We start from the raw sequence: 26110 nt of genomic DNA on the forward strand, positions 1-26110 counted from the left end.
ACAAAACATAATAAAAATGTATATACCCAAAGCTTCCTAGCCTGTCTTCACTCTTTACTGATGTTGTATATTTCCAGCAGTTTTATTTCACATCTGCAGAACATGCAAATCTTCCTTTTTTATTTACAAAACAAATGCTGTGCACCTTGCAGCAAATAGCTTCAGTCTGGCATCAACAAACACACCTTAGAATCAACAGAAGAGATACTGCTTTGACAATTGTGCTCATGCCATCCTAATTTGTTTTTGTCTCCACTGTTAACCAGTTTTCATCACAAGATAATAGTATTACACGTATTAGCATAGATCAACTGACTGTTTCACTTAGTGCGACAATAAGTTGAAGTAGCTTCATCAAGGTCTTAAATATCTTGATTTACTGATGCTGTTTAAAGTCAGGAGGCTGTGTATGGGATATGATATATCTATTGCTATCTGGTAAAGGTACACTTAATATAGAAAATGATCTGAACTGCTTTGATGTCGTACTTTCTAATAAGAGCCCTCTACATCAAAGAGGCAAACAAGAATATTCACAAATGTTATTCTTTAATATAAAATGCCCTGAAATCACCACACAAAAAAAGAGCATTGCTAAACTTCACAGCCTTAGTAAAACTGGACGAATAATCACACAAGCAAAAGTCTTTATAAGAAAACTATATGTGGACAACAACTGACAACACTTTTCATTTCCGTCCAGTCTTTCTCAATGCCTCCAAGCTGCAATTCCAATGAAATAAACAAATTGCTCTGGTCATCCTTTTGCAAACTGACGCACATTAGCACAAGAGCAGGCCCTAGTTCAAATATGATGAGTTCCATAGGCATGACCCAGATTGGAAGCTCCAATTTAGGAATAATTGGTCAGCGTGCCAAAACAAATAGGAGTGGGTGATAGACAGTTATCGTTTCTAAGTACCCCAGAGTTGAACCTGGAGCCACCAAAAGTGCAGTCATCCGTGACAGATTACAGGAATTTTAAATTACAAGCAAGCGGTTTATCAACTTCTATAGGACCACATTGAGATTCCAATTTGGCTAGAATGATAGTTTTCAGGATTCCAATTTCCAACCTTGATTAAAGATCTTAAAGTAAGGGAACACTTAGGAGGCAGTGATCATAATATGGTAGAATTCAATCTGCAATTTGAAAGAAAGAAGGTAGAATCAGATGTAAAGGTGGTACAGTTAAATAAAGGTAACTACAGGGGCATGAGGGAGGAACTGACGAAAATTGACTGGGAGCAGAGCCTAGTGGGAAAGACAGTAGAACAGCAATGGCAGGAGTTTCTGGGAGTAATTGAGGACACAGTACAGAGGTTCACCCCAAAGAAAAGAAAGGTTATCAGAGGGGGGGATTAGGCAGCCATGGCTGACAAAGGAAGTTAGGGAATGCATCAAAGCAAAAGAGAAAGCCTATAATGTGGCAAAGAGTAGTGGGAAGTCAGAAGATTGGGAAGGCTACAAAAACAAACAGAGGATAACAAATAGAGAAATAAGGAAAGAGAGGATCAAATATGAAGGTAGGCTAGCCAGTAACATTAGGAATGATAGTAAAAGTTTCTTTAAATACATTAAAAACAAACGGGAGGCAAAAGTTGACATTGGGCCGCTCCAAAATGACGCTGGTAATCTAGTGATGGGAGACAAGGAAATAGCTGAGGAACTAAATAAGTACTTTGCGTCAGTCTTCACAGTAGAAGACATGAGTAATATCCCAACAATTCAGGAGAGTCAGGGGGCAGAGTTGAATATGGTAGTCATCACAAAGGAGAAAGTGCTAGAGAAACTAAGAGGTCTAAAAATTGATAAATCTCCGGGCCCAGATGGGCTACATCCTAGAGTTCTAAAGGAGATAGCTGAAGAAATAGTGGAGGCGTTAGTTATGATCTTTCAAAAGTCACTGGAGTCAGGGAAAGTCCCAGAGGATTGGAAAATCGCTGTTGTAACCCCCCTGTTCAAGAAGGGAACAAGGAAAAAGATGGAAAATTATAGGCCAATTAGCCTAACCTCGGTTGTTGGCAAGATTCTAGAATCCATTGTTAAGGATGAGATTTCTAAATTCTTGGAAGTGCAGGGTCGGATTAGGACAAGTCAGTCTGGATTTAGTAAGGGGAGGTCGTGCTTGACAAACCTGTTAAGAGTTCTTTGAAGAGATAACAAATAGGTTAGACCAAGGAGAGCCAATGGATGTTAGCTATCTTGACTTCCAAAAGGCCTTTGATAAGGTGCCTCACGGGAGACTACTGAGTAAAATAAGGGCCCACGGTATTCGAGGCAAGGTACTAACATGGATTGACGATTGGCTGTCAGGCAGAAGGCAGAGAGTTGGGATAAAAGGTTATTTTTCGGAATGGCAACCGGTGACGAGTGGTGTCCCATAGGGTTCAGTGTTGGGACAACAGCTGTTCTCTTTATATATTAACGATCTAGATGACGGGACTGGGGGCATTCTGGCTAAGTTTGCCGATGATACAAAGATAGGTGGAGGGGCAGGTAGTATGGAGGAGGTGGGGAGGCTGCAGAAAGATTTAGACAGTTTAGGAGAGTGGTCCAAGAAATGGCTGATGAAATTCAACGTGGGCAAGTGCAAGGTCTTGCACTTTGGGGAAAAAAAATAGAGGCATGGACTATTTTCCAAACGGTGACAAAATTCATAATGCTGAAGTGCAAAGGGGAGTCCTAGTCCAGGATTCTCTAAAGGTAAACTTGCAGGTTGAGTCCGTAATTAAGAAAGCAAATGCAATGTTGTCATTTATCTCACGAGGCTTGGAATATAAAAGCAGGGATGTACTTCTGAAGCTTTATAAAGCATTAGTTAGGCCCCATTTAGAATACTGTGAGCAATTTTGTGCCCCACACCTCAGGAAGGACATACTGGCAGTGGAGCGCGTCCAGCGGAGATTCACACGGATGATCCCAGGAATGGTAGGCCTAACATACGATGAGCGTCTGAGGATCCTGGAATTATATTCATTGGAGTTTAGGAGGTTGAGGGGAGATCTAATAGAAACTTACAAGATAATGAATGGCTTAGATAGGGTGGACGTAGGGAAGTTGTTTCCATTAGCAGGGGAGACTAGGACCCGGGGGCACAGCCTTAGAATAAAAGAGAGTCACTTTAGAACAGAGATGAGGAGAAATTTCTTCAGCCAGAGAGTGGTGGGTCTGTGGAATTCATTGCCACAGATGGCGGTGGAGGCCAGGACGTTGAGTGTCTTTAAGACAGAAGTTGATAAATTCTTGATTTCTCGAGGAATTAAGGGCTATGGAGAGATACCGGGTAAATGGAGTTGAAATCAGCCATAATTGAATGATGGAGTGGACTCGATGGGCCGAATGGCCTTACTTCCGCTCCTATGTCTTATGGTCTAACCTCCTTCATGAACCATTGTATTCTCACAATCATGACTCAAAGAGGATCATAACAGACTGAATCTGCAAGGGAATAGAGCAAGGTTTCAAAAATAGTGTCAACGTTGAAGATATATGGCTGCAGGAAAGGGGGCCAAATACCTCAGCTGAACACCATTAGACCAATGTTTCACTCTATGTAGGAGTACCCCATGTAGGAGGTTTTTGCAAAGGTATTGGGTGTGTGCACTACCAGTGACGGTCATAATTTTTTATTTGTGTTAAATTGATGAAAGCAGAACTATACAAAAAGGCTGTAGCAGATTGCAAAACTTAACTAACCCAAGCGGTAAAAGAAACACCCTTCAATCACAGCTCAGTGGCACAGTGGTGAGCACGGCTGCCTCACAGCGCCAGGGACCCGGTTCAACTCCGGCCTTGGGTGACTGTGTGGCGTTTGCATATCCTCCTGTATCTGCGTGGGTTTCCTTTGGGTGCTCCGGTTCCTTCCCGCAGTCCAAAAATGTGCAGGTTAGGTGGATTGACCATGCTAAATTGCCTCCGAGTGTCCAAAACGTTTAGGTGGGGTTACAGGGTTGGATGGGGGTATGGGTCTGGGTGAGGTGTTCCTTCGGAGGGTCGGTGCAGACTCAATGGGTCAAATGGCCTCCTTCTGCACTGCAGGAATTCTGAGAATATTATTTTTAAATTTAGAGTACCCAATTTTCTTTTTCCAATTAAGGGGCAATTTAGCGTGGCCAATCCACCTACCTGCACATCATTGAGTTCTGGGGGTGAAACCCACGTAGACATGGGGTGAAACCCACGCAGACAGTGACCCGGGGCCGGGATTATGAGATTATATATAGGATTAAACAGGATGTGCCGAGGATTAGACAAAATTATTCCAGGAGAGGGAGAAACAAGTTTCTATTTCTTATATACATGTTGGGGCCCATTTTTCTCTCTCCACAACCTGAGAACAGAGTACCACGTATATCTGCATGAATGTAATGACTTAGGCCAGGCCTTTGAGATTGGCCAATTAGAATACGAGTTCCCTGATTAGTGGCCCAATCAGGGAACCCCTTTCTGTGTATATAACAGGGAGTGTCAGATCCTCTGCATTCCCGGTGTAGACAGCAAACGGAATGGTCATGGTTGTTCAGCTGGTGTGTTTGTAACGAAAAGGAATTCTGGTGTTGGGACTTCTGCCTCTGTGGACTTATTACAATGACCCAATATCAACTGCAGCTAAATGGTACTACCCACCATCTGCATGTCCGTGGACTGCTGAGCACAGTCTTTCAATGAAGAAAAAGAGCTAGAAAATTAAACAACCAATTTTGGAACACAACACATGCAGGCCATACTCTTCAACCATGAACATTCAAACGTAGAAGGTCACAAGTTCTAAACTCCCACAAGAATCGACAGGGAGAACACAACACTGCTTCAAAATTTGCAGGTAAAATGTTCTACCAGAGTGCAATTTTTCTTTTATATAGCTTTCTTTGAAATTCTACCAAAAGTAGCCAAATCAATCTTTTTAAAAATTCTGCTGCTTCTAAATCAAACATCCTGGCCGGGACTCCCCCTTCTGGGGACTAAGTCCCCACGCCGGTGGGAAAACCGGGGCCAACCACTCCGGCTCGGTGGACGCCGGAGGGGTTGGCGTCGCTCCAGCTGCCGCTGAAGGGACGGCACGAGTTCGCGCATGCGCCGATCGGCCGCCGTGATTCCGCATGTGCGCAGATCGGCTGCCGTATTTTGGGGCATGCGTGGGGGGTTCTCTTCTCCACGCCAGCCATGGAGGAGCCCTACAGGGGCCGGCGCGGAAGAAAGAAGCGCCCCCACGGAACAAACCCACACGAGATCGGTGGGACCCGATCGCGGGCCAGGCCACCATGGCCCCCCCCCTCCCGAGGACCGCCCACGCATACTCACCTGCCAGGCTCCGCCGGTGCGTGAGGTGAGTGATTCACGCCGGCGGGACTGGCCAAAAATGGACGGCCGCTCGCCCCTTCGGAACCCGGAGAATCGCGGGGGGGGCGGGGGGGGCGCTGCCAACGACCCCCAACCGTCGTGACAGGAATCCTGCCCCTGCCCAAAAAACGGCGCCGGAGAATACGGCAGCCTCCGTCAGGGCGGGATTCGCGCACCCCCCCCCCCCCCCGGGATTCTCCAACTCAGCGGGGGGTCGGAGAATCCCTCCCCCCCCCCCCCCCCGCCCGAGTCAAACAAACACACCAATAGTTTCAACAAAGCTATACAATAACTTTGATACGTTCCTGTACAATTCACCATCTGCAAATGAAGTGAAACAAAGGGTCATTTATCTAAATTTGGGAATAAGATGAGAACAGAACTTCAGTCATGGGTTAGGATGTTGAGCCAACTCTTTGATTATTCACTTCTAATTGACTGCAACCAATTCAAGAAAGCTTTCTCATTACTCAAACTCACCTAGTGAAGTAAGTGACAAGAGAAGCATTCTTGAGCCCCGAAGGACTGCAACGAATAGTATAATTTACAATTTGAACTGTAGTGAATGGTGGTCGAGTCCAGTGTAACCAAATTGCTCTGGAACTATTGGATTCTGCCCGTAGTTGGGTTGGGGGTGGTAGCATCACTGGGAGATCTGGAAAAAGAAACATACAGAGATGTAATGCATTTTTTCATGTATTATTTACCTTCTAATTCAGTCATTATAGGTTATTGCCTAGATGCAGTGATTCAACTGAACAACTTGCAAAACTATAGGAAATACTATTAATTCCTATATGTGGACTGGTCCATATTGAAGGCCGCAGCAGCTAACCTGGACGAGTACACAACCACCGTCACAGACGTCATCAGTAAGTTGTGTTGAGGACCGTGTACCAAAAAAGACAATACAGGTATTCCCCAAACGGAAACCCTGGCTCAACCAAAAGGTTCACTCCCTGCTGAAGTTCCGGACGGAGGCGTTCAAGTCTGACGACCCTGACCTATATAAGAAACCCAGGTATGACGTACGGAAAGCCATCAGGGATGCAAAAAGACAATACCGCATCAAACTAGAGTTCCAGGCCAACGATACTAACCCACGACAACTACACAAGATCACAGGCTATAAAGCAATGCCAGGCGGAATATCTGGGGCTGGAGCATCCCTACTCGATGATCTGAACAAGTTCTATGCCCGCTTTGAACAGTCAGTCAATGTATCAGTGCCACCCTCCCCAACAACCCTGGACACACCCAGACCCACTATTACAGCCTCAGATGTGAGAGCTGCCTTCTTGAAAGTGAATCCGCAGAAAGCGACGGGCCCCGACGGAGTCCCTGGGCGCGCACTCAGAGCCTGCGCAGACCAGCTGGCGAGTGTATTCGCAGATATCTTCACCACCTGGCTCCTCCGCTCTGAGGTCCCCACCTCCTTCAAGAAGACTACCATAATACCAGTACCAAAGAAGAACAAGATAGCCTGCCTCAACGACTACAGACCAGTGGCCCTAACGTCTGTTATCATGAAATGCTTTGAGCGGCTAGTCATGAGACGGATCACTGCCAGCCTCCCAGACCGTCTCGATCCACTGCAGTTTGCCTATCACCGCAACCAGTCCACAGCAGATGCTATCTCACTGGTTCTGCAATCAACACTCGAACACCTCGATAACAAGGACACCTATGTAAGACTCCTGTTCATGGGCTACAGCTCCGCCTTCAAAACCATTCTCCCAAAAAGCTAATAACCAAACTCCGCAATCTTGGACTTGACCCCTCTCTGTGCTGCTGGATCCTCGACATCCTCACCAACAGACCACAATCTGCCAGGATAGGCAACAGCACCTCCTCCACAATAGTCCTCAACATCGGAGCCCCGCAAGCATGTGTGCTCAGTCCTCTATTGTACTCCCTATACACACATGACTGTGAGGCAAGATTTAACTCCAACTCAATCTATAAGTTTGCGGATGGCACGACTGTGGTGGGCCGAATCAGACTACAGAAAATGAAATGAAATCAAAATTGCTTATTGTCACAAGTTGGCTGCAAATGAAGTTACTGTGAAAAGCCCCTAGTCGCCACATTCCGGCGCCTGTTTGGGGAGGCTGCTACAGGAATTGAAACGTGCTGCTGGTCTGTCTTGGTCTGCTTTCAGCGATTTAGCCCTGTGCTGGGAAATAAATCACTTGGTTGCATGGTGTACCAAAAACAACCTCTCTCTAAATGTTGGAAAGACCAAGGAACTGATCATCGACTTCAGGAAGCATACACGACACACACTCCCATCTGCATCAATGGCTCCGAAGCGGAGGTGGTCGACAACTTTACGTTCCTGGGGGTCACCATCACCAACAGTCTGTCCTGATCCACTCACGTAGATGCAAGAGTCAAGAAAACCCAGCGACGTCTCTACTTCCTACGAAAGCTAAAGAAATTTGGCATGTCTACATCGACTCTCACACACTTCTACAGATGTGCGCTAGAGAGCATCCTATCCGGCTGCATCACAGCCTGATATGGCAACTGCTCAGTCCAAGATCGCAAGAAACTGCAGAATGCGGTGAACTCAGCCCAACGCATCACACAAGCTTGCCACCCCCACATTGATTCTGTATATACCTCCCGCTGCCTCAGGAAGGCAGACAGCGTTATCAGAGACCCCTCCCACCCAGGCATTGCCTTCTTCCAGACCCTTCCATCAGGCAGAAAGTACAGAAGCCTGAAGACTTGCACATCCAGACATAGGAACAGCTTCTTCCCCACAGCTACAAGAATCCTCAACGACTCTCTCTCGGACTGATCTGTTCTCTGTAAGAACACTATTCACGATGCCTTATTCTGCTCTTGCTCATTCATTTGTTTTGTTTGGCCCTTGATCCGCACTGTAACCAATCACTGTTGTCGATGTACCATTTGTCAATGTTCTCTGTTGATTATTCTTTTGTCTACTATGTACGTACTGCGTACGTTCTCTCGGCCGCAGAAATATACTTTTCACTGTACTTCAGTACATGTGACAATACATCAAATCAAATCAAAATCAATTAATTCATAGAAGTTTGACATGGAGAAATAAGAACTGCATGTCAAACATCCCTTTTCCACTGAAAAAATGTCAACTTTCCAGGCCACTGTTCGGCTCTTTTGGCTGTGCTCACTGTTAGGAAAATAAAGGTAGTTTTAACGGATTTAAATTTGTATTGGTAAACGTTAGAGATAAGGTATAGGTTTAGGAGTGTTTTATTTAATGTTTCTGTGCCTGGAAGGGTAAAACCTAGTTAGTCATGTCGGATAAAGGTGTTTGTGAGGGGTTGGTTAAGTTCCAATTGTGTTCCTCTTGTTCTTAGAGAGGGCTACAGTGTAAAGAATTAATAGAAGTCCATGCCCAGCAACAGGAAGCCACTTCCAGAGGGAAGGGATTTCCTTTGTTCTTAGTTTTAACTTAAAGCCAAAGCAGTTGAAGCCAGGGCAGCACGGTACACAGTGGGTTTCACTGTTGCTTCACAGCTCCAGGGTCCCAGATTTGATTCCCGGCTTGGGTCACTGTCTGTGTAGAGTTGGCACGTTCTCCCCGTGTCTGCGTGAGTTTCCTCCAGTTTTCTCCCACAACTCCCGAAAGACGGGTTGTTAGGTAATTTGGACATTCTGAATTCTCCTTGTGTACTCGAACAGGCGCCGGAATGTGGCGACTAGAGGTTTTTCCACAGTAACTCCATTGCAGTGTTAATGTAAGCCTACTTGTGACAATAAAGATTATTATATTATTATTATAAGGTCACTGAGGAGTGAACAACTCTTAACACTGCCAGAAAAAGCTGCACAGGACAAGGGAGTTGCAAAGATGCAAGCACAGTCCAGATAACCAGGAAATTGGAACAGAAAGATCGTCTAAGAAGTCTGGAGTTAAGTGAGCAGTTTGCACAGCAGTCAAGACCAAGAAATCCTAAAGGAATTGGTGTGAAATCCTGGATTGGATTCGCCAAAGGAAAGCATTATTATGAGAAAAGATTTTAAAGCATGTTTTTGGGAGTGGAGTTTGTAAACTCTCACATGATAACCACCTGGGGGGATTCTGAGGAGACAACCACAGACACCAACTTTGCTTCAGAGAGGAGTGTGTATTTGACCATAGTCATCTTGTGTGCTTAAAAGGGACTTTGTATTAATGTAGATGTAGATGTACTTTGTACTCCGTATTAATCCTAAAACCTGTGTGTCATTATTAAGGTGGGGGGGAGGGGGTAAAGGAGTTTTGTATTAGAATCCAATTTTTCCATGTTTAATAAATGTCATTTTCATGATGTTAAAACTAATTAGTGGTCCAGTGACTCCGCTCTTCCATGTTTTATTACAAAATGTAAAAACTATGGGGCTAGATTCTCCTTTTCTCCCATCCAAGTACTAACCAGGCCTGAGTCTGCTTAGCTTCCGAGATCAGAGAGATCAGGCGTTTTCAGACTAGTATGGCCGTAGGCTGGATTCTCCATTTCTGAGACTGAGCGTTGACGCCGGCGCAGAATACGTGGACTCCCACGACAGCAAAACTGGCGCCGCACCTGGACTGATTCAGCTATTGTTGAGGGACTAGCAACAGCGCCATGTGGAACACAATCGAATCCAATGAGAAACTGTGCGGGATTCGGGGGTCCGAGACCGACACTCAGGAGGCTGACAAATTGCAGCCGCCTATACACACTTCACTCCCAACACACCATCCCAGCCATGAGCAGCATAGGTGGGCTGCCTTATGCCCCACCGGTGGCAGTCGGTTGGGTGGTGAAGGTGGATGGCGGAGGGTGGGGTGAGGGGGCACCCATACGGCCAGTGTCACTCTGCAGAACCGAGGGCTAAGGTGGGTGGTTAGTGGGGTGCACAACAAACTGGCTGCATTACAGGCCGTGGCAATGGTGGTCCGTGCCTGGACACCGCCCCAGTTACATGGCAAGGTCACCCCGGCCACATGGCCCATTCCCCCGTCGTCACCCCCCCACCCCCCCCCCCTTATCACAGACAGCCTGACCAGTGTCTGGCCCGGCAGCCCACAGTCACACCTCTCTTTGTCTTACCTCCTCTCTCTCCCTCATCAGCCACGATGCCGGTTTCACAACTTAAAAAACATAAATTTAGAGTACCCAATTATATATATTTTCAATTGAGGGGCAATTTAGCGTGGCCTATCCACCTAATCTGCACACCTTTGGTTTTTGGGGGGGGGGGGGGGGGGAGAGAGGAATGTGCAAACTCCATACAGAGAGTGACCCAAGGCTGGGATCGAACTCGGATCTTTAGTGCCGTAGGCAGCAGTGCTAACCACTGCAGCACCATGTCGCCCTAGTTTAACAATTTTTAAAAGCATAAGTGACCCGCGCAGTTGGGAACTTGGCCCATCGGAGGTGGAGAGGCGCAGAGGGCCCGGAAAATACAGGGTCGAGCCTGCTAATGATATGCAAACGGTGTTTATTGTACATGCGTTCTGGAACGCATTGACGCCGCCGTCAAGGTGACGGAGAATTGAGATTTCGCCGTTAGCCAATGGTGAAACTTGCCCATGATCTTTTGAACCAGGGTTCTATTCTGGCGTCTTCCCATCCAGTTGTAACACCATCTGGGATCGTAACATCACCATGATCAATTCTGTTTACCATGAACTTCCAGCAGTTAGCATGGGTATGCTCACACTGGTGCTTACCTAAGGTTAGGGCAGGTGCTTTTTCAGTTTTTCCTTTCCATACCGCTGCATATCCATCATCTTGTTTATTGAATGCAATCAACTTGATTTCATAAAGTTTGTCTGAAACTAAATGAGGAAACAAATAAATCCATTAAGTTTCCTTCAGAGCTAAACCAGACCATTTTGCCACAGTATCAATTAAAGATATTGCAACCGATATAAATCAACATAGCTTCCCAGTCGTTTTTAATGCTGCCATTATTCAGTTGAAAGAAGCCAGCACACCCTATAGACCAATAGATACACTCATGCAGAAATATAAGATTACAATTTACATCAGTCCTTGGGTCGCAAGTAGGAACTTTATGTTTAAACATCAGTAACATGGTGAATGGTTTTGTAACGGAGTCTGAGGAATATATTCATTTGCTACTCTTCAAATTTGGACAAGATCATATCTCTCCTCCAAGTCTCCCACTACATATCTGTGCTGAGCAGAAAGGGGCATCCAAAACTTATTAAAATCAGTGGTAGTAGCTAATGACAAGAGGGGTCTTAAGAACATAATAAATAGGAGCAAGAGTAAGTCTTACAGCTCACAGAGGTCATGCCAATCTTCTGCATCACTTCCACTTTCTAACCTTATTGCCTGGTCCATAGAAATATATTGATTCAAAGATCCACAACCTTCTAAATGAAGAAGTTTCTCCTCGCCTTAGTCTTAAATTCCTGACCCCTAACCTTTTTTTTGGTCATTTTTTTTCCAATTAAGGGGCAATTTAGCGTGGCCAATCCATCTAACCTGCACATCTTTGGGCTGTGGGGGTGAGACCTATACAGACACGGGGAGAGTCTGCAAACTCCACACAGACAGTGACCCAGTGACCCGGGACCGAACCCGGGTCCTCAGTGCCAGAGGCAGCAGTGCTACCCACTGTGCCACCTTCTGACCCATTATCCTGACATGATAACATCTATTTCTGCACATAGCTGGGAGAAACATCCTCTTAGTATCTATCCTGCCAGGCTCTCTTAATTTTTTTCCAATTTAAAGTGATTGGCTCTCTTTCTTATAAAATCAAAACTCTACCCAATTTCTCCTCAAATGATAGCCCATCTATTCCACAAAACGAATCTGGTCAACCTCATTGCATCCCCTCCAGCCAAGAATATTCTTCCTTCGGTAAGGAGACCAAAACTATACACAGTACTCCACATATAGTCTCACCAAAACACTAGATAATTGCAGTAAAGCTTCTTGCTCATCAGTCAACCCCTCTGCATGAACATAAAATTTGCCTTCCTAAATGCATGCTGTGTGACTTCTGTACAAGGACAACCAGATCTCTCTGAACACCAACATTTACTTGTCTTTAACCTTTTAAAATAATCCTGCTTAAATTCTTCCCACCAAAGTGCATAATTTCACATTTCCCAATAGCATACTCCACCTGCCACCATCTTGCCGGTCTTTATTTCTTTGCAGCCCCTTTGCATCCTCTTCAAAGCTTACTTTCTTAGATTACATTTGGTCTTGTCATCTAATGTTATTGATATGGATTGTAAAATGGCTGAGGCAGCCACTAGTGACACTCTACCATCCTGAAAATGACTTGCTTATCCCTACTGTTTTCTATCCATTAGCCAATCCATGCCAATATATTATCCACAGTTCCAAGAGCCCTAATTTGAGTAACAAAATTTGGCGGCATCTTACCAACTGCCTTCTGCAATTATCGAGTGTTTTGGGGAGACTATATGGCTCCTCTTAGCTACTTTGCCAGAGCTCTCTCAAACAGCTCTAATAAGTTTAGCAAGCAAAATTTTCTGTTCATAAAACCTATGCTGAATCTGTAACCAGCTCTCTCCTCACTGCTTTCCTCACTGATGCTTTATTTCAAAAAACAATGCTCAAAATAGTTTTGCCAATTAATCTATTTACGACAAAATCCATTTTAACAATAATCTAGCTTTGCCTGAAATTGTCTGCAATTATCACAGTACTTCGAAGTTGAAGCTCCAACGCATCTTTAGGAATTGCTGTGGTTGGATGGCATGGTGGTGCAGTGGTTAGCACTGCTGCCTACGGCGTTTAAGACAGGTTCGATCCCAGCCCTGGGTCACTGTCTGTGTGGAGTTTGCACATTCTCCCCGTGTCTGCGTGGGTCTCACCCCCACAACCCAAAGATGTGGTTAGGTCGATTGGCCATGCTAAATTGCCCCTTAATTGGAAAAAAATAATTGGGTACTCTAAATTTATTAGAGTCATAGATGTTTACAGCATGGAAACAGGCCCTTTGGCCCAGTATGTCCATGCCGCCCAGTTTTTATAACTAAGCTAGTCCCACTTGCCCACATTTGGCCCATATCCCTCCCTACCCACCCTGTCCATGTAACTGTCTAACTGTTTTTTAAAGGAAAAAATTGGACCCGCCTCTACCAGCTCGTTCCAGATGCTCACCACCCTCGGTGTGAAGCAATTTCCCCTCTGATCTCTTTCGTATCTATCCCCTCTCACCGTAAACATATGCCTTCTAGTTCTAGAATCCTCTACCTTTGGGAAAAGATGCTGACTATGTACCTTAGCTATGCCCCTCATTATTTTATAGACCTCTATAAGATCACCCCTAACCCTCGTATGCTCCAGGGAAAAAAGGCCCAGCCTATCCTTATAGCTCAGATCATCAAGTCCTGGTAGCATCCTTGTAATTATGAAACATTATTTTAAAAAAAGGAATTGCTGTGGTTGTTGTCCTTTCAAAGTGTGTTGTCAGAATTGAGACCAAGTTCAACTACGGTAAGAATGGGATAGAAATTGGTATGCAATGCACCTGTTTCGAGGTGAAACAGGGCACAAAGCATTACAATTTTGTAGTGGGATTGCCTGTGTCCAATATGTGACAGCATTGGTCTCACTGCTAGATTCACGCAGGTTACTCTTAGACTTGCTAGCGAGGCAGAGATGATAACCGGCAATAGGTGCCATCAATGTAGTAATTAGAGATCTAAAAAAGGATTCACTTTACAAATTGGTCACCTCACGAGCAGGGAAAACATTGAGACTGCCTTGATGAGAATTCTTCAGCAGTTTTTTGGTCACCAATAAATGCTGTTTCTGGAACATCCTTTTTTCTGCAAAATTACCTTCCAATGAAGCTAGAAAGTGCAGGATTCTCAGAGTTAGGAAAATCCTTCTCTCCCATTCAAAACCATTCTGAGGACATATCGGAGTGTCACCACCAGCAAGGCAGAATCCTTAAAACAGATTCCTTCCTTTGGGCGAGCTGCCCATGGATGCGGTTTGGTGTGTATGCAGATTAGGCCATGGAGCAATTTCTATCAATCCTCAGGTTTCTGCTTTGGTGGTGTATTGCCTCCACCATGCCAAACCTCAGACCGAGAATGGGCTTTGACTAATTTCTACCCATGATCTATATTCCAATACTATTGTGCTGATAACTGTATTTTAGTTATAGTTGCTTCGATGTACAATTTATATTTGTGATATTCTGCTCATGATCCTAATTAAATAACAGTAAGTTAAGAAAACTTTTCCTAGTGTGGTAACCTGACATGGCCTAATTATAGGTTAGATTAAATTTGGTATCTTAAATTAAAGAATTGGACACTTTAAATCAAACCTCAGGCTACACAACCCATAAACAAACTGCCAGAGCATGTCTGGACATGTCCTGTCGATCACACATCAGAGGTGGGTTTCTCCGTCCCGCCGCACCAGATTTCTGGTTCAGCACGCCATTGGGAGTCTCCGTTTCGCCGGCTGGTCAATGTGGGGCTGGCCCATTGGGGGGCAGCCCCACGCCGTCACCAAACCACCAGGCTGCCGGCAAAACAGAGCATCCCGACAGCGGAGAATTCAGCCCTAGGTGTTCATCGATTCTATTGATATCCACCAATTTCCTTTGGGTTGCCCAGATCGAGCCAGACATTTGGCCGTCCAGAATTCCCGCCATTACCTTATATGGCAACAGGTTACATACGAACACCACCAATGGGGATGGACTCCAGGGCGGGCCCCAGTGTCTTGTCAAACAGTCATTTCCTAATGCTTTGGGTCTTGGCTCCCCCTCCCAAGGCCTCATTGGCGGAAAGCCAGAGAAGTTTCCGGAAAGGTGCGAAGGGAAGGGACGGGAGTAAAGGTAGACATCCAAGACACACCCCAGTGAAAACCCGACATGGAAGCTGACCATGACCATCCAGGAGACTGATCATAGAAGGAAGGAAGAAACCAGCAAGATCCATCTTCACAATGACGGACCCGAGAGACTCCGAGAATCAGACCCATGGCTCAACAGAAGTCATCTTTACGGGTAGTATAATAAATCTTGGGAATTTTTAGTATGTGGTTTGGCTTATTTTAAGGGTTAATATTGTTGTTGTTGAATAAAATTGGTTTGACTTTATTCTTAGGTTGTGCTTTGTTCTCCTCGCTAATAATGACATCTGGGCATACATTTGATTAAAATACTGGTCGAAGTATCTGAGATTTTACAGATACAACACTAGTCTGCACCAATCTTTGCACTGTACAATAGAGAAAAAACAGTACTTCACATTTCGTTGCTGGATATAATTATTTGAAGTATGAAGTGGAATACTGTAGTCTGATGAAAGTGGGATGTGTAATCTCCTGAGCCAATGAAGATCTATTAAAGTGCAATGAAGCAAAGGAACATGCATTGTTTGAACACTGAGAAACATATGATACAATTCCTTTTTGTCACACTGCGAATGGTGCATTGCGTTCGATGGCATCATATTACAACTAAGGAAAGAATCTCATTTCAAATATCACCAATTATGGAGAGTTTGCTTACAGCATTAATCCTGAGCCAACATATCAGCTTTCAGAAGTGCAGGTAGCTGTAGATTTTAAACTTTACTTGGAATACGGTAACTAACTTCAACTTATAATTCTACTTTACAATGTTTAATTTCCAGTATAAGAAATAAGAATTTTGCAAATAGTGTCATAAGGCAGAATAAATACACCAATAAGATGAATCAAACAAGACATGTGCATTGTCTTGCCATTTCAAACACCGGATGGACTAGAGCTTCCATGAATGTATGAAACTAATGAGAAGCTAATGTCAAGATAAATCTAATTTACCTTTCAATCTTCATTTTGAAAATCTCCAGTGATTATTTTCCTGGTTGCTCACAACAATGTTCAGGAGATTAACCATTAATTTCTAGAGGTTTCAGGGCAGTCTGGGAAGGCTCGAAACCTCTCGTAAGGTCAGCTAATATACCAAATACAATCACATCTCATTTTCAAATTGCACCTTATAGATCAAGTTGCTTTGATACAGATAAACCCAGACAACATAAAATACTGGTTCAATCTTACTCATATGTTTTTTTAATTGTCTGGTCCATTTTGGAATCAGATTTTTGAAATTGAAATGCACTAGTAGTAGCTGATGTGTTGTACAAACAATTTTTGTTCCCAAATCATTACTTTTGAGGATACTAGACTGAAATTAAAATTCAATAAGAGATTGTACTCTTTGCTTAGCAGTGTCGGCTGAAAATACGAAGAGGAAAATTTAAATTCAGAAAAACAAGCAATCCATTTCAGTTTTGAATGGAATGTTTCTTCCATATGGTAAATCAAACATCAGGTGGCAATAAGAGGCAACAGAAACAGAAGGCGCAATTTAACAGAAGCATCTCTAAGTGCCATATTGGGTGCGAATGACGGGGTGTTTCCCGACGGCTCTGTCGGCAACATCGCGGTCCATATTTAATGAGACTTAGTGCCGAAAATTAGCTCCTGTTTGAGTCTCGCCATTACTGGCTGTCTCGCCGTCTGATTCACCAGATTGGCGCCTCAGAATCTCGCCGCTAACAAGAGACAGCTGCTTTTGAACGTTCCCTCAACACCCACTCCCAGTCAACACACAAGCATGGCAGCGCGCAGACCTGTTCCTCGCTTTGGGAATGCCGACCTGGCCAGGCTTCTCGAAACTGTGGATACGAGGCGAGACATCCTGTTCCCCCAGGGGGTCAGAGGACCAGCAGCAGGATACAAATGCCACCTGGGAGTGGCAATTACTTCAGGCAGCATGACAAGGAGGACCGCCGTCAAATGTCAGAAGAAGACCAACGACGTCCACCGAGCGGCAAGGGTTAGTTACCACCTCTCTCCTGGCATCAGCTCCGCCTAGCCCCCCCCCCCCCCCCAAACAAAACACTGGCTGACACCTCATGCCCTCCCCACGCTGATCTTCATGCTTGTTCCTCAGCACCCCCTGGCACGCACCAGCACAACCATTTCATATCCAGGTGCAGCGCCCGCACATGCCACTTGCGATAGACCCCCCCCTGATCCATCAAGCTCACAAAGCCCTCTCTTTGTCCCTGAAGGAGAAGATAGTCCACAATAAGCATTAAACGGTCTAGACGGGAGGAGGAGGAGGAGGGGGGGGGGAAGAGAGAAGAGTACCAGAGATCCGAGACCTCACCCTCTATGAAGAACGAGCCCTGGAAATCGTGGGGTTGTCTGAGGACAGAGCAGTCACTGACAGTGAGGTTGGCCTGCGTCACAGAGGTGAGGATCCACTGCCCCTTCACCCAGAAGACCTGTCAAGTGAGTAGTTCATGTCAGACAAAATGATTCTTCCCTCTCACTGACCACATGTCCATTGTCTCATAAGATCTCCATCTGATGGGGATGGACCATCCGGAATTGTTCCCAGCCCGCTACCCAAGAGACCATCTCGGAGGAGAGCACCAAGGAGACCAGCATCGGGGCATCGCAGCTATCATCCCCATCTTCCAGCAGTACAGATAAACAGTCCGTGGGTGACATTAGTGGACAGGCTTCTGGGGCACCATCTGGTGAGCACCACAGTTGCTGATGCACATCAGGGAGAGGCAAGAACATCCAAGGAAGACAGTAGTCGGAGGTTTGCTGGATCCCAGGGCTCAGCTGGGTCCCAGTCAGATTTATCAAATGCCGAGACCCTGGACAAGGTTATCCCAGAGCGAATGTAGATATGATATAGCCCTGACATTCAGGAGGGGATGTTAGCAACATTCCAGTGAGTGCATGGCCAATTGGAGGAGTCTCCAAGGCTAGGGGCGCAGGAGATGATACTGACAATGCGTGCCACCGAGGCCAAAACTGCTGGGGTGGCGACCGCAGTACAAAGCCTGGAGCACGATGTCCGCGTCTTGAGCCGAAGTCATGGCTCAGTCTGTGACGACCATGGCTGAGGCCTCGACATCATGTCCCAGTCAATGGGGAGCCGCCAGGACTGACAGAGCAGGATGACTCAGGGGCCTCTGGAGCTCACTTCAGCAGCCCCTCCATCCCAAGGAGTACCCCAGGGCTATCCAGGGACCGTTATGGAGGAGGAAGTGCTGGAGGCCAACCCGGGGCCTGTCACCAAGGAGATGATAGCAATCTCCACTTCTTCCGAATCCCTCGTTTCTGACAGCGATGCATCTGAAGGCAGAAGGTAGAACAGGGTGGCAAGGCGATGCCAGTGACATCGTTAAGTTGGCCGGGGTCCTCTGGCTTCAGGCCCTCCAGAGGACATCCACCAAGGCATCAAAGGCCACAGGGCGTGGAAAGCGGCCGACTGCCTCCACCTCTGATGTACATCCTGGGGACACATTTATATATAGTAGCAGACCACAAAAGGTCAAGATATGGAGATGCCGGCGTTGGACTGGGGTGAGCACAGTAAGAAGTCTTACAACACCAGGTTAAAGTCCAACAGGTTTGTTTCAAATAATGCGAGTGATTTGAAACAAACCTGTTGGACTTTAACCTGGTGTTGTAAGACTTCTTAGAAAAGGTCAAGATTGAGGAGCACTGAAGGCGGAAAGTTGGTGCAATGGTTAGCACTACTGCTTCACAGCACTGATGGCCCAAGGTCGATCCTAGCCCAGGGTCACTGCCTGTATGGAGTTTGTACATTCTCCCGTGTCTGTGTGGGTCTCACCCGCACAACCCAAGGATGTGCAGGGTAGGTGGATTGGCCATGCTAAATTGCCCCTTCATTGGAGAAAAAAAGAATTGGGCACTCTAAATTTATTTTAAAAAAGAGAAAAGATTGAGGAGTACTGAATGGGCACGGCGGGGGAGTTTGTCACTATCTGTACCTAGGGAGAATGGAAATGCCAATGTTCACTATTAAAACATTTTACAAGTGATACATGTGAAGCCTCTGTTGTGTTGATCCTCACAGCGGGCCAGCCTGCACCCCCACCCAATGTAGCCCACCGCTTCCCCCCCGCAACCCCCACCTCTTGGGCACAGTGGTCTAAGATCAAACTCTCTCGATGCAGACCCCTTTCAGAGGAAGGGTGTGAGCACTCTGTCAACAGAAAGATAGGAGTCTGCGCAGCAGGGTGCATGGTAGTTAGCACTGCTGCCTCACAGCATCAGGGACCTGGTTTCTATTCCGGCCTTGGCTGTCTGTCTGTGTGGAGTTTCAACTTTCACTCCATGTTTGCGTGAGTTTCCTCCGGGTGCTCTGGTTTCCTCTCACGGACCAGGGATGTGAAGGTTGGGTTATTGGCCATGCTGAATTACCTCTTGGTGTCCAGGGTTGTGCAGGTTGGGTGGGGTTGCGGGGCCTAGTTAGGGTGTCTTTAGAACTTAAAAAAAAAGAAAAAAAGACAAAGAAAAACTTTGGCATAAACTGAAGGGCACCAGAGCTTATCTCACAGCGAGTTATTATCTCTCCTGCCTTGAATACTGCCTGCTGACAGTGCCAACACAGACCCATCACCCTGGGGTGACATTACACAGAACCCAGGTGGTGGAACAGGGTGGCCACGGAGAGGAGGTTATGTGTGTGTGGGGGGGGGGAGCAGGGGGATTGGGGAAGAAGGGAAATGGGGGCAATGAGGGAAATGGGAGGGGGATTGGGGGGAGGAGGAAAATGGAGGGGGGAATGAGTGAAGAGAAGAAGGGGAATGCTGAAAGGATGTAAATGGGGGTGAAGGAAGGAAATAGGGAAAAGGAGGGAATGGGGCAAGGAAGGGATTGGAGGGTAAAGGGAAATGGGGAGAAAAGAGGAATGGGGAGAAGGGGTATGGGGAGGAGGGGTAATGGGGAGGAGGGGTAATGGGGAGGAGGGGTAATGGGGAGGAGGGGTATGGGGAGGAGGGGTATGGGGAGGAGGGAAATGGGGAGAAGGAGTGGAATGGTGGGGGGTGGAAGTGAGTTGCCAAAACCTTGTCCTATGAGAAGCGAGGGAGGATGAGGGTCTCCTTGGACCTCTGGGCATGCCGGACCCTTGTTCCACCTGCCCTCCTTACTCCTGCGGGTCCTCCCCGGGCATGTTCTCCATCCCCTCCTCCTCCTCAGACGAGGCCACATGTCCCTCCTCCTGCATGTCGCATGCTGCTGTGCCAGGTTGTGGGGGGCACAGCAGATCACCAGAAAGCGAGAGACCCTTTGGGAGGTATACTGCAGTGCACCACCAGAGCGGTCTAGGCACTGGAACCACATTTTGAGCAGTTATGGCACGGCGGGTGGCAACATGGGCCTTATTACATCGGGTCTCCGCCTCGGCGTCATCAGACAGGACTTCAGCGGTACCACTTGTTCCCCAAGAGCCAACCTGTCATCCTGGGGTGGTCCTCAATGAGGCTGGAATGTAGCTGTCATGCACGCTCCAGAGGAAGCGTGCACACACGTGCATGGGCTGGTTCAGCTCAGTGGGCTAGACAGCTGGTTTGTGATGCAAAACAAGGCCAGCAGCGTGGGTTCAATTCTCATACCAGCTTACTCAAACAGGCGCCGGTATGTGGCGACTAGGGGCTTTTCACAGTAACTTCATACTTGGGACAATAAAAGGTTATTATTATTAGGCAGTGGTCACATACAATCTGAATATTCAGGAAGTGGAATCCTTTCCTGATGCCCTGGTGCGCAGAAGGTGACATCAATTACTGCCGGACCTGGGGCATTCCGGGCATCTTTGTGGGCTTGGTCCAGGTTGAAGATGATGTAGTTGGATGCCTAGGCATACAGGGCATCCGTGACCTCAAGGATGCAGTTGTGGACTGTAGTTTGAGAAATGCAATACATGTCTCTGCTCGAGCCCTGGAATGATCCGGTTGCACAAAGGTTCTGAGATGCGGTGACCTTCACGGCCACCGGGAGTGGTGTCTTCCTCCCTCCACGAGGTGCCAAGTCCACGAGGGCGTGGCCCAGGTGCCGCATTGTCTCTTTGTTGAGACGGAGTCCCCTGCGGCACATGCTATCCATCATCTCATCGAAAGACCATCGATGCCTGTACACCGTGGGCTGTCGCTGGCACCCCCCATGGGTTCCTCCTCGGCCAGATGGGCGGCCAGGTTTTCAGGGTGTGCGGCGGCCTCCTGCACATGGGGTGTTGCCTCCAGCCTGCGCCGACGCTGCTGCGTTTTCCAGAATCTGTCTGCTTGGGCTGTGACCAGCAACACGAGGGCTGCCTCTGCGGGCCGATAACACCAGCCCATCTTAGTACCTGTAAGGAATTGGAGAAGGCGAGAGAGTAACAATCAGTTACGGTTTCCATCCCGGGACCCTCAAATCCTCCAAGCCTCCCCTACCCTTGCATGTCCCGCTTTCTCTCAGAATGCCATCCACTGAGCCAGTTGTGCTGGAAAACCTTGTACTGCACTCTCACCACCGGCCACATCGCAAGCCTCTGGACCCCAGGCCTCTGCTGGGAACATTAGGAAGACTGTGCTCAGGGGACCTCCCCTGATCCACACACTTACCTTTTGGTCGCGAGAAGATCCACGGTGCTGAAATCCAGCTCTTTAGTGATTGACTGTTAGTTGCTGCCTCTATGGTGCTGACTTTGCTGGAATTCAGACACAGTATTCAGGCATCAAAGTTTGATTAAAATGCAATGCACTAATCATCCTCTCAGACATGGCACATGTGCCCTTGAGGAGGCACTTGAGGGTTGAGGAGCGTGACGTGCTCTCACAACTAACAAGGCTAATTCCTCATTTGAAATAGCCTTCATCTGTGAATCCAGAGGCTGCTCACAGTTAAAGGAAGTTAAAGTGACCTGTCATAATATACACCAGTATATCATGGTGCAGACACACACTGATGGACACACAGTGGGACGAATCAAGATACACAACACCGCAGCCAATCACCAGTGAGAGCACACGCATTATGAAGACAGGGGACATCAGAGTTCCCGCTCATTCGAGTAGCAGCTAGCTAGGAGCACAGAGCTCACAGCCTGCAACACAGACATTCACCATGTGCTGAGTGCATCAACTGGTGAGGACAAGGCAAAGGTCTTTAGTTAAAGCTGGTATCGTATTTACCCACAGTTCAAGTATGTTTAAATAGTTAACCTTTTAATAAAATAGTGTTGCACTACAAGTGTTGGTGACCTGTATGTGATCCAGAACAGCCAACACATCATGACCTTCAGCATAGAAGCCAGAACAGGGCTCTGTCCTGGAAGTGTTTGGTAGGACAGGCAGGCTGCAGTTCTGGTTGCCCCTGTTATGGGTCTCCACAATAATAAAGCTCCCCCAACCCCCCTCCCCCCAACCCCCGTTTTAAAAAGGAGTAGTAAACGACACCCACGTGACTTCCTGCTGGCGGGGCCGGTTAATCCCCGGGAGCTGCTGCATTTGACTTCAATCTAACAAATGAGATGGAAATGAATGCAAATGAGGGTCAATTATATGCTTGTCATGTCTGGGCATGATCTGGAACTTGCCTTTGGGAGTGGGCCAGTTAAAATGCAAACTGATTCGTACCTGGGCACAAATCTCGATTTTGGCCTTTCTTGCTATATATTCAGTGCAGTGGTTAAATCGCACCCATCATCAGTCATTTTTGAATTTTAACCATGACGATGTCCAAAAGCACTGAAAAAAAATCAAACTACAGAGTTGCATAATTTGATGCATCCTCCCATAACTCTGATTCAATAAGTGATGGTGATTCTACATTTGAAATTCTACAAGAATTGATCAAGGGAAATGTGTCTCCAGAAAAAGCAGTATGCAGGGGTCACACGATACGGAAGCAGGAATAGCTGCATTTCCTGTGAGCTCTGGCGCTACCATGCTGGAAATCCTTTCATTTATTGTGCTCATAGAGCTCACACTCAAGTCAAATCAGAAATGAAAACTCCATATTATGTCCCTGGAGGATTTTTGGCCGAACTCTACTGCCAGAATGCAGAGAACTGTCAAGAAAATCAACAAGAAAGATCAGCTGGAGGCAGCTGGATAGGAATCGGTTCTTCAACATGGCGACTCAGCGACAGTCAGCTCTTGATCTGGCACTTTCAAAGTCATTACAACTGATATTATCAAAATCATTGATGAGAAGGAACTCGATCTATTATGCAAAATATCAGTACTCATGCAATAGAACTGCAGAACACAGCAAAAGGCTTGATGGAACTGAGGAGAGAATTCTTACTGTGGAAAATACAACTTCATTGGTAGAGGTCAGTTTACAGTCTATCGAAAAGCAGCTGCTCACAATGTTGGAACATGTGGACGATTTAGAGAACCAAGGCAGGAGGAAAAATGTTCGGATTATCGATTTACCAGCAGGAGCTGCGGGTAAGTTCCCAGTAAGTGAATTTGAGAGCTGGCTACCATGCTTTCTCAACATGGAAACGAAAGCCGGGCGCTTTAAACTGGAAAGAATACATTGTTTACTTGCTTGGAGGCCCAGGGACAACCAACGATCCCGGCGCATAATTATGCGTTTCCACAACTTCAAAATTCGCCAAAAATGATGGAGGCAGCTAGATGAAGTGGGACCTTCCTCTATGATGGATCAAAGGTCTCTTACTATCAAGATTTTTCAGCAGCGGTGCAACAGAGACCCAAGTGTTTTGACTAAGTTAGAAGATGTCTGAAGACCACTGAAATACAGTCTGTCCTACTGCATCCAGCCACACTGAAGTGACATTCAATATTCAATACCCCATCTAAAGTCATGGCCTTCGTGAACTCTGTGGAAGACAATAATTCAGCTCCCTCAGAATGACATTATTGACAGGTTGCAGTTGACCGTAAAGTTAGGACTTTATCCCTTTTTATTATACTCTCTTACTTTGTACTTATCATTCTGATAGGGATGGTCTCATAACTGAGCACGTCAGGGCTTTTTCTTCTTAAGAAATGCTGGGATTCGTACATAATTTTGTTGAGCAATATTCGTCAGCGTGTTTTTCTTTTAGTCAAGGAATATGCTTGGCAGGTGGTATAATGAGAAATGTCTCTCTTTTTTATATATTTACTTCTAATAACTTTGTACATATTACCTGTCTCCTTATGTTATGTTAAATACGATTGGTGCCATAGCTGGAAGATGGATGTGTGACTTCTGTCTTAATAGGCGAGGATGGATTACAGAGATGGTGTTTCGTTCTCTCTTTCTTTATATTAGATTTCAATTTTTCTTTCTTGAAGAGAGACGCTATAAATATGGAACATATATTTGTTTAGTCAAACAAGGCCTCATATTTGGTGAGGAAAACTCCCTTAGAGTTAACTGTTCAAGATTATTTGTTCTGTTTTTTAAAATAGTCGTTGTGGGTTCTTGTTATTTCGGGATTAAAGAATCGTTAGTTGGTAACCGGTGTTCTTGTAAAGGTACGGACAAATTTAATGTGTTAGAAAATGACTATATATGTCGCTGGCGCTTCTTGTGCACTGGAGACCTGGGAGGCGAGTTATGGTGCACACCAGAGTGGAAGGGGAAAATTAATGTCGGGTAAATGGCCAACTTTCTTTTTATGTATATCCTACCTTCTTTCCTACTGAATAGATAATGGCAGTAGCTATATTGAAAATATTCTCGTGGAATGTACAGGGGGGGGTGATACATCATCGTATTAAAGAAAAAAGCTTCTGTCTTTAATAGCCCTGATACAAAAGTCTTAATTAGACGACAAAGAAAACACGAAATTGAAGCGGGATTGGGTCGGGCAAGTGGTTTCAGCCTCGAAACCGAGGGCTTGTAATTAATAAAAACCTGCCATTTGGACTTCCGGTGGCGGCTATGAGGGAGTAAGTCGCACACTTGGTGGTTCCCGCTCCGGTTGGACTTTTGGACCTTTCCCCCCGTGTGATGTTGTACGAATTAAGTAATGGCATGATGGGAAAACTGGTCAACTATTCGGTACAATTTAAGAAAAGCTGACCTAGTCACTTCAATATACCAGAGCCCTTTGTAAGGAATGCTAATCTAGTTATTCCAAAATGCCTGACCTCTGGAATTTCTGATAAGGCTAACTCGTCATAACCCAGGGCGGTATGAATAAGACAAGATAAGGAATGGATGAGTCTTCTCCGACCTTTTAATGTTCTTTCAAAGGACAAGATAATGGTGTGAGGGATGAGAAAAAGAGTCCGAGAAGATCAACAGGTCAGCAGATTTATGACATTGCTTCCGTTTCTACTTCCGATCGAATTCCTGACTAAGCTGTAGTCACGCAATCTTGATAATAGTAAGAAGTTTTACAACACCAGGTTAAAGTCCAACAGGTTTGTTTCGATGTCACTAGCTTTCGGAGCGCTGCTCCTTCCTCAGGTGAATGAAGAGGTATGTTCCAGAAACATATACATAGACAGATTCAAAGATGCCAGACAATGCTTGGAATGCGAGCATTAGCAGGTGATTAAATCTTTACAGATCCAGAGATGGGGTAACCCCAGGTTAAAGAGGTGTGAATTGTGTCAAGCCAGGACAGTTGGTAGGATTTTGCAGGCCAGATGGTGGGGGATGAATGTAATGCGACATGAATCCCAGATCCCAGTTGAGGCCGCACTCAGGTGTGCGGAACTTGGCTATAAGCTTCTGCTCGGCAATTCTGCGTTGTCGCGCGTCCTGAAGGCCGCCTTGGAGAACGCTTACGCGGAGATCAGAGGCTGAATGCCCTTGACTGCTGAAGTGTTCCCCGACTGGAAGGGAACATTCCTGCCTGGTGATTGTCGCACGATGTCCGTTCATTCGTTGTCGCAGCGTCTGCATGGTCTCGCCAATGTATCACGCTTCGGGACATCCTTTCCTGCAGTGTATGAGGTAGACAACGTTGGCCGAGTCGCACGAGT

The 26110-nt window shown here is 46.2% G+C and overlaps 1 protein-coding gene across 3 annotated transcripts in view; it reads right to left on the reverse strand.

Moving 5' to 3' along the window:
* igdcc4 (immunoglobulin superfamily, DCC subclass, member 4) overlaps positions 1-26110 on the reverse strand; it is a 366490-nt gene that overhangs the window by 70339 nt on the left and 270041 nt on the right. For all 3 annotated transcript variants that reach the window (XM_072470589.1, XM_072470588.1, XM_072470587.1), the window contains 2 exons: positions 11039-11146; positions 5824-5998 (listed from right to left, as the gene is read on the reverse strand). In XM_072470589.1, coding sequence (XP_072326690.1) covers positions 5824-5998; positions 11039-11146 — 283 coding nt within the window. The remainder of the gene's footprint in view (positions 1-5823; positions 5999-11038; positions 11147-26110) is intronic.

Source organism: Scyliorhinus torazame, chromosome 12 (assembly GCF_047496885.1).
Source record: "Scyliorhinus torazame isolate Kashiwa2021f chromosome 12, sScyTor2.1, whole genome shotgun sequence".
Lineage (NCBI taxonomy): Eukaryota > Metazoa > Chordata > Chondrichthyes > Carcharhiniformes > Scyliorhinidae > Scyliorhinus > Scyliorhinus torazame.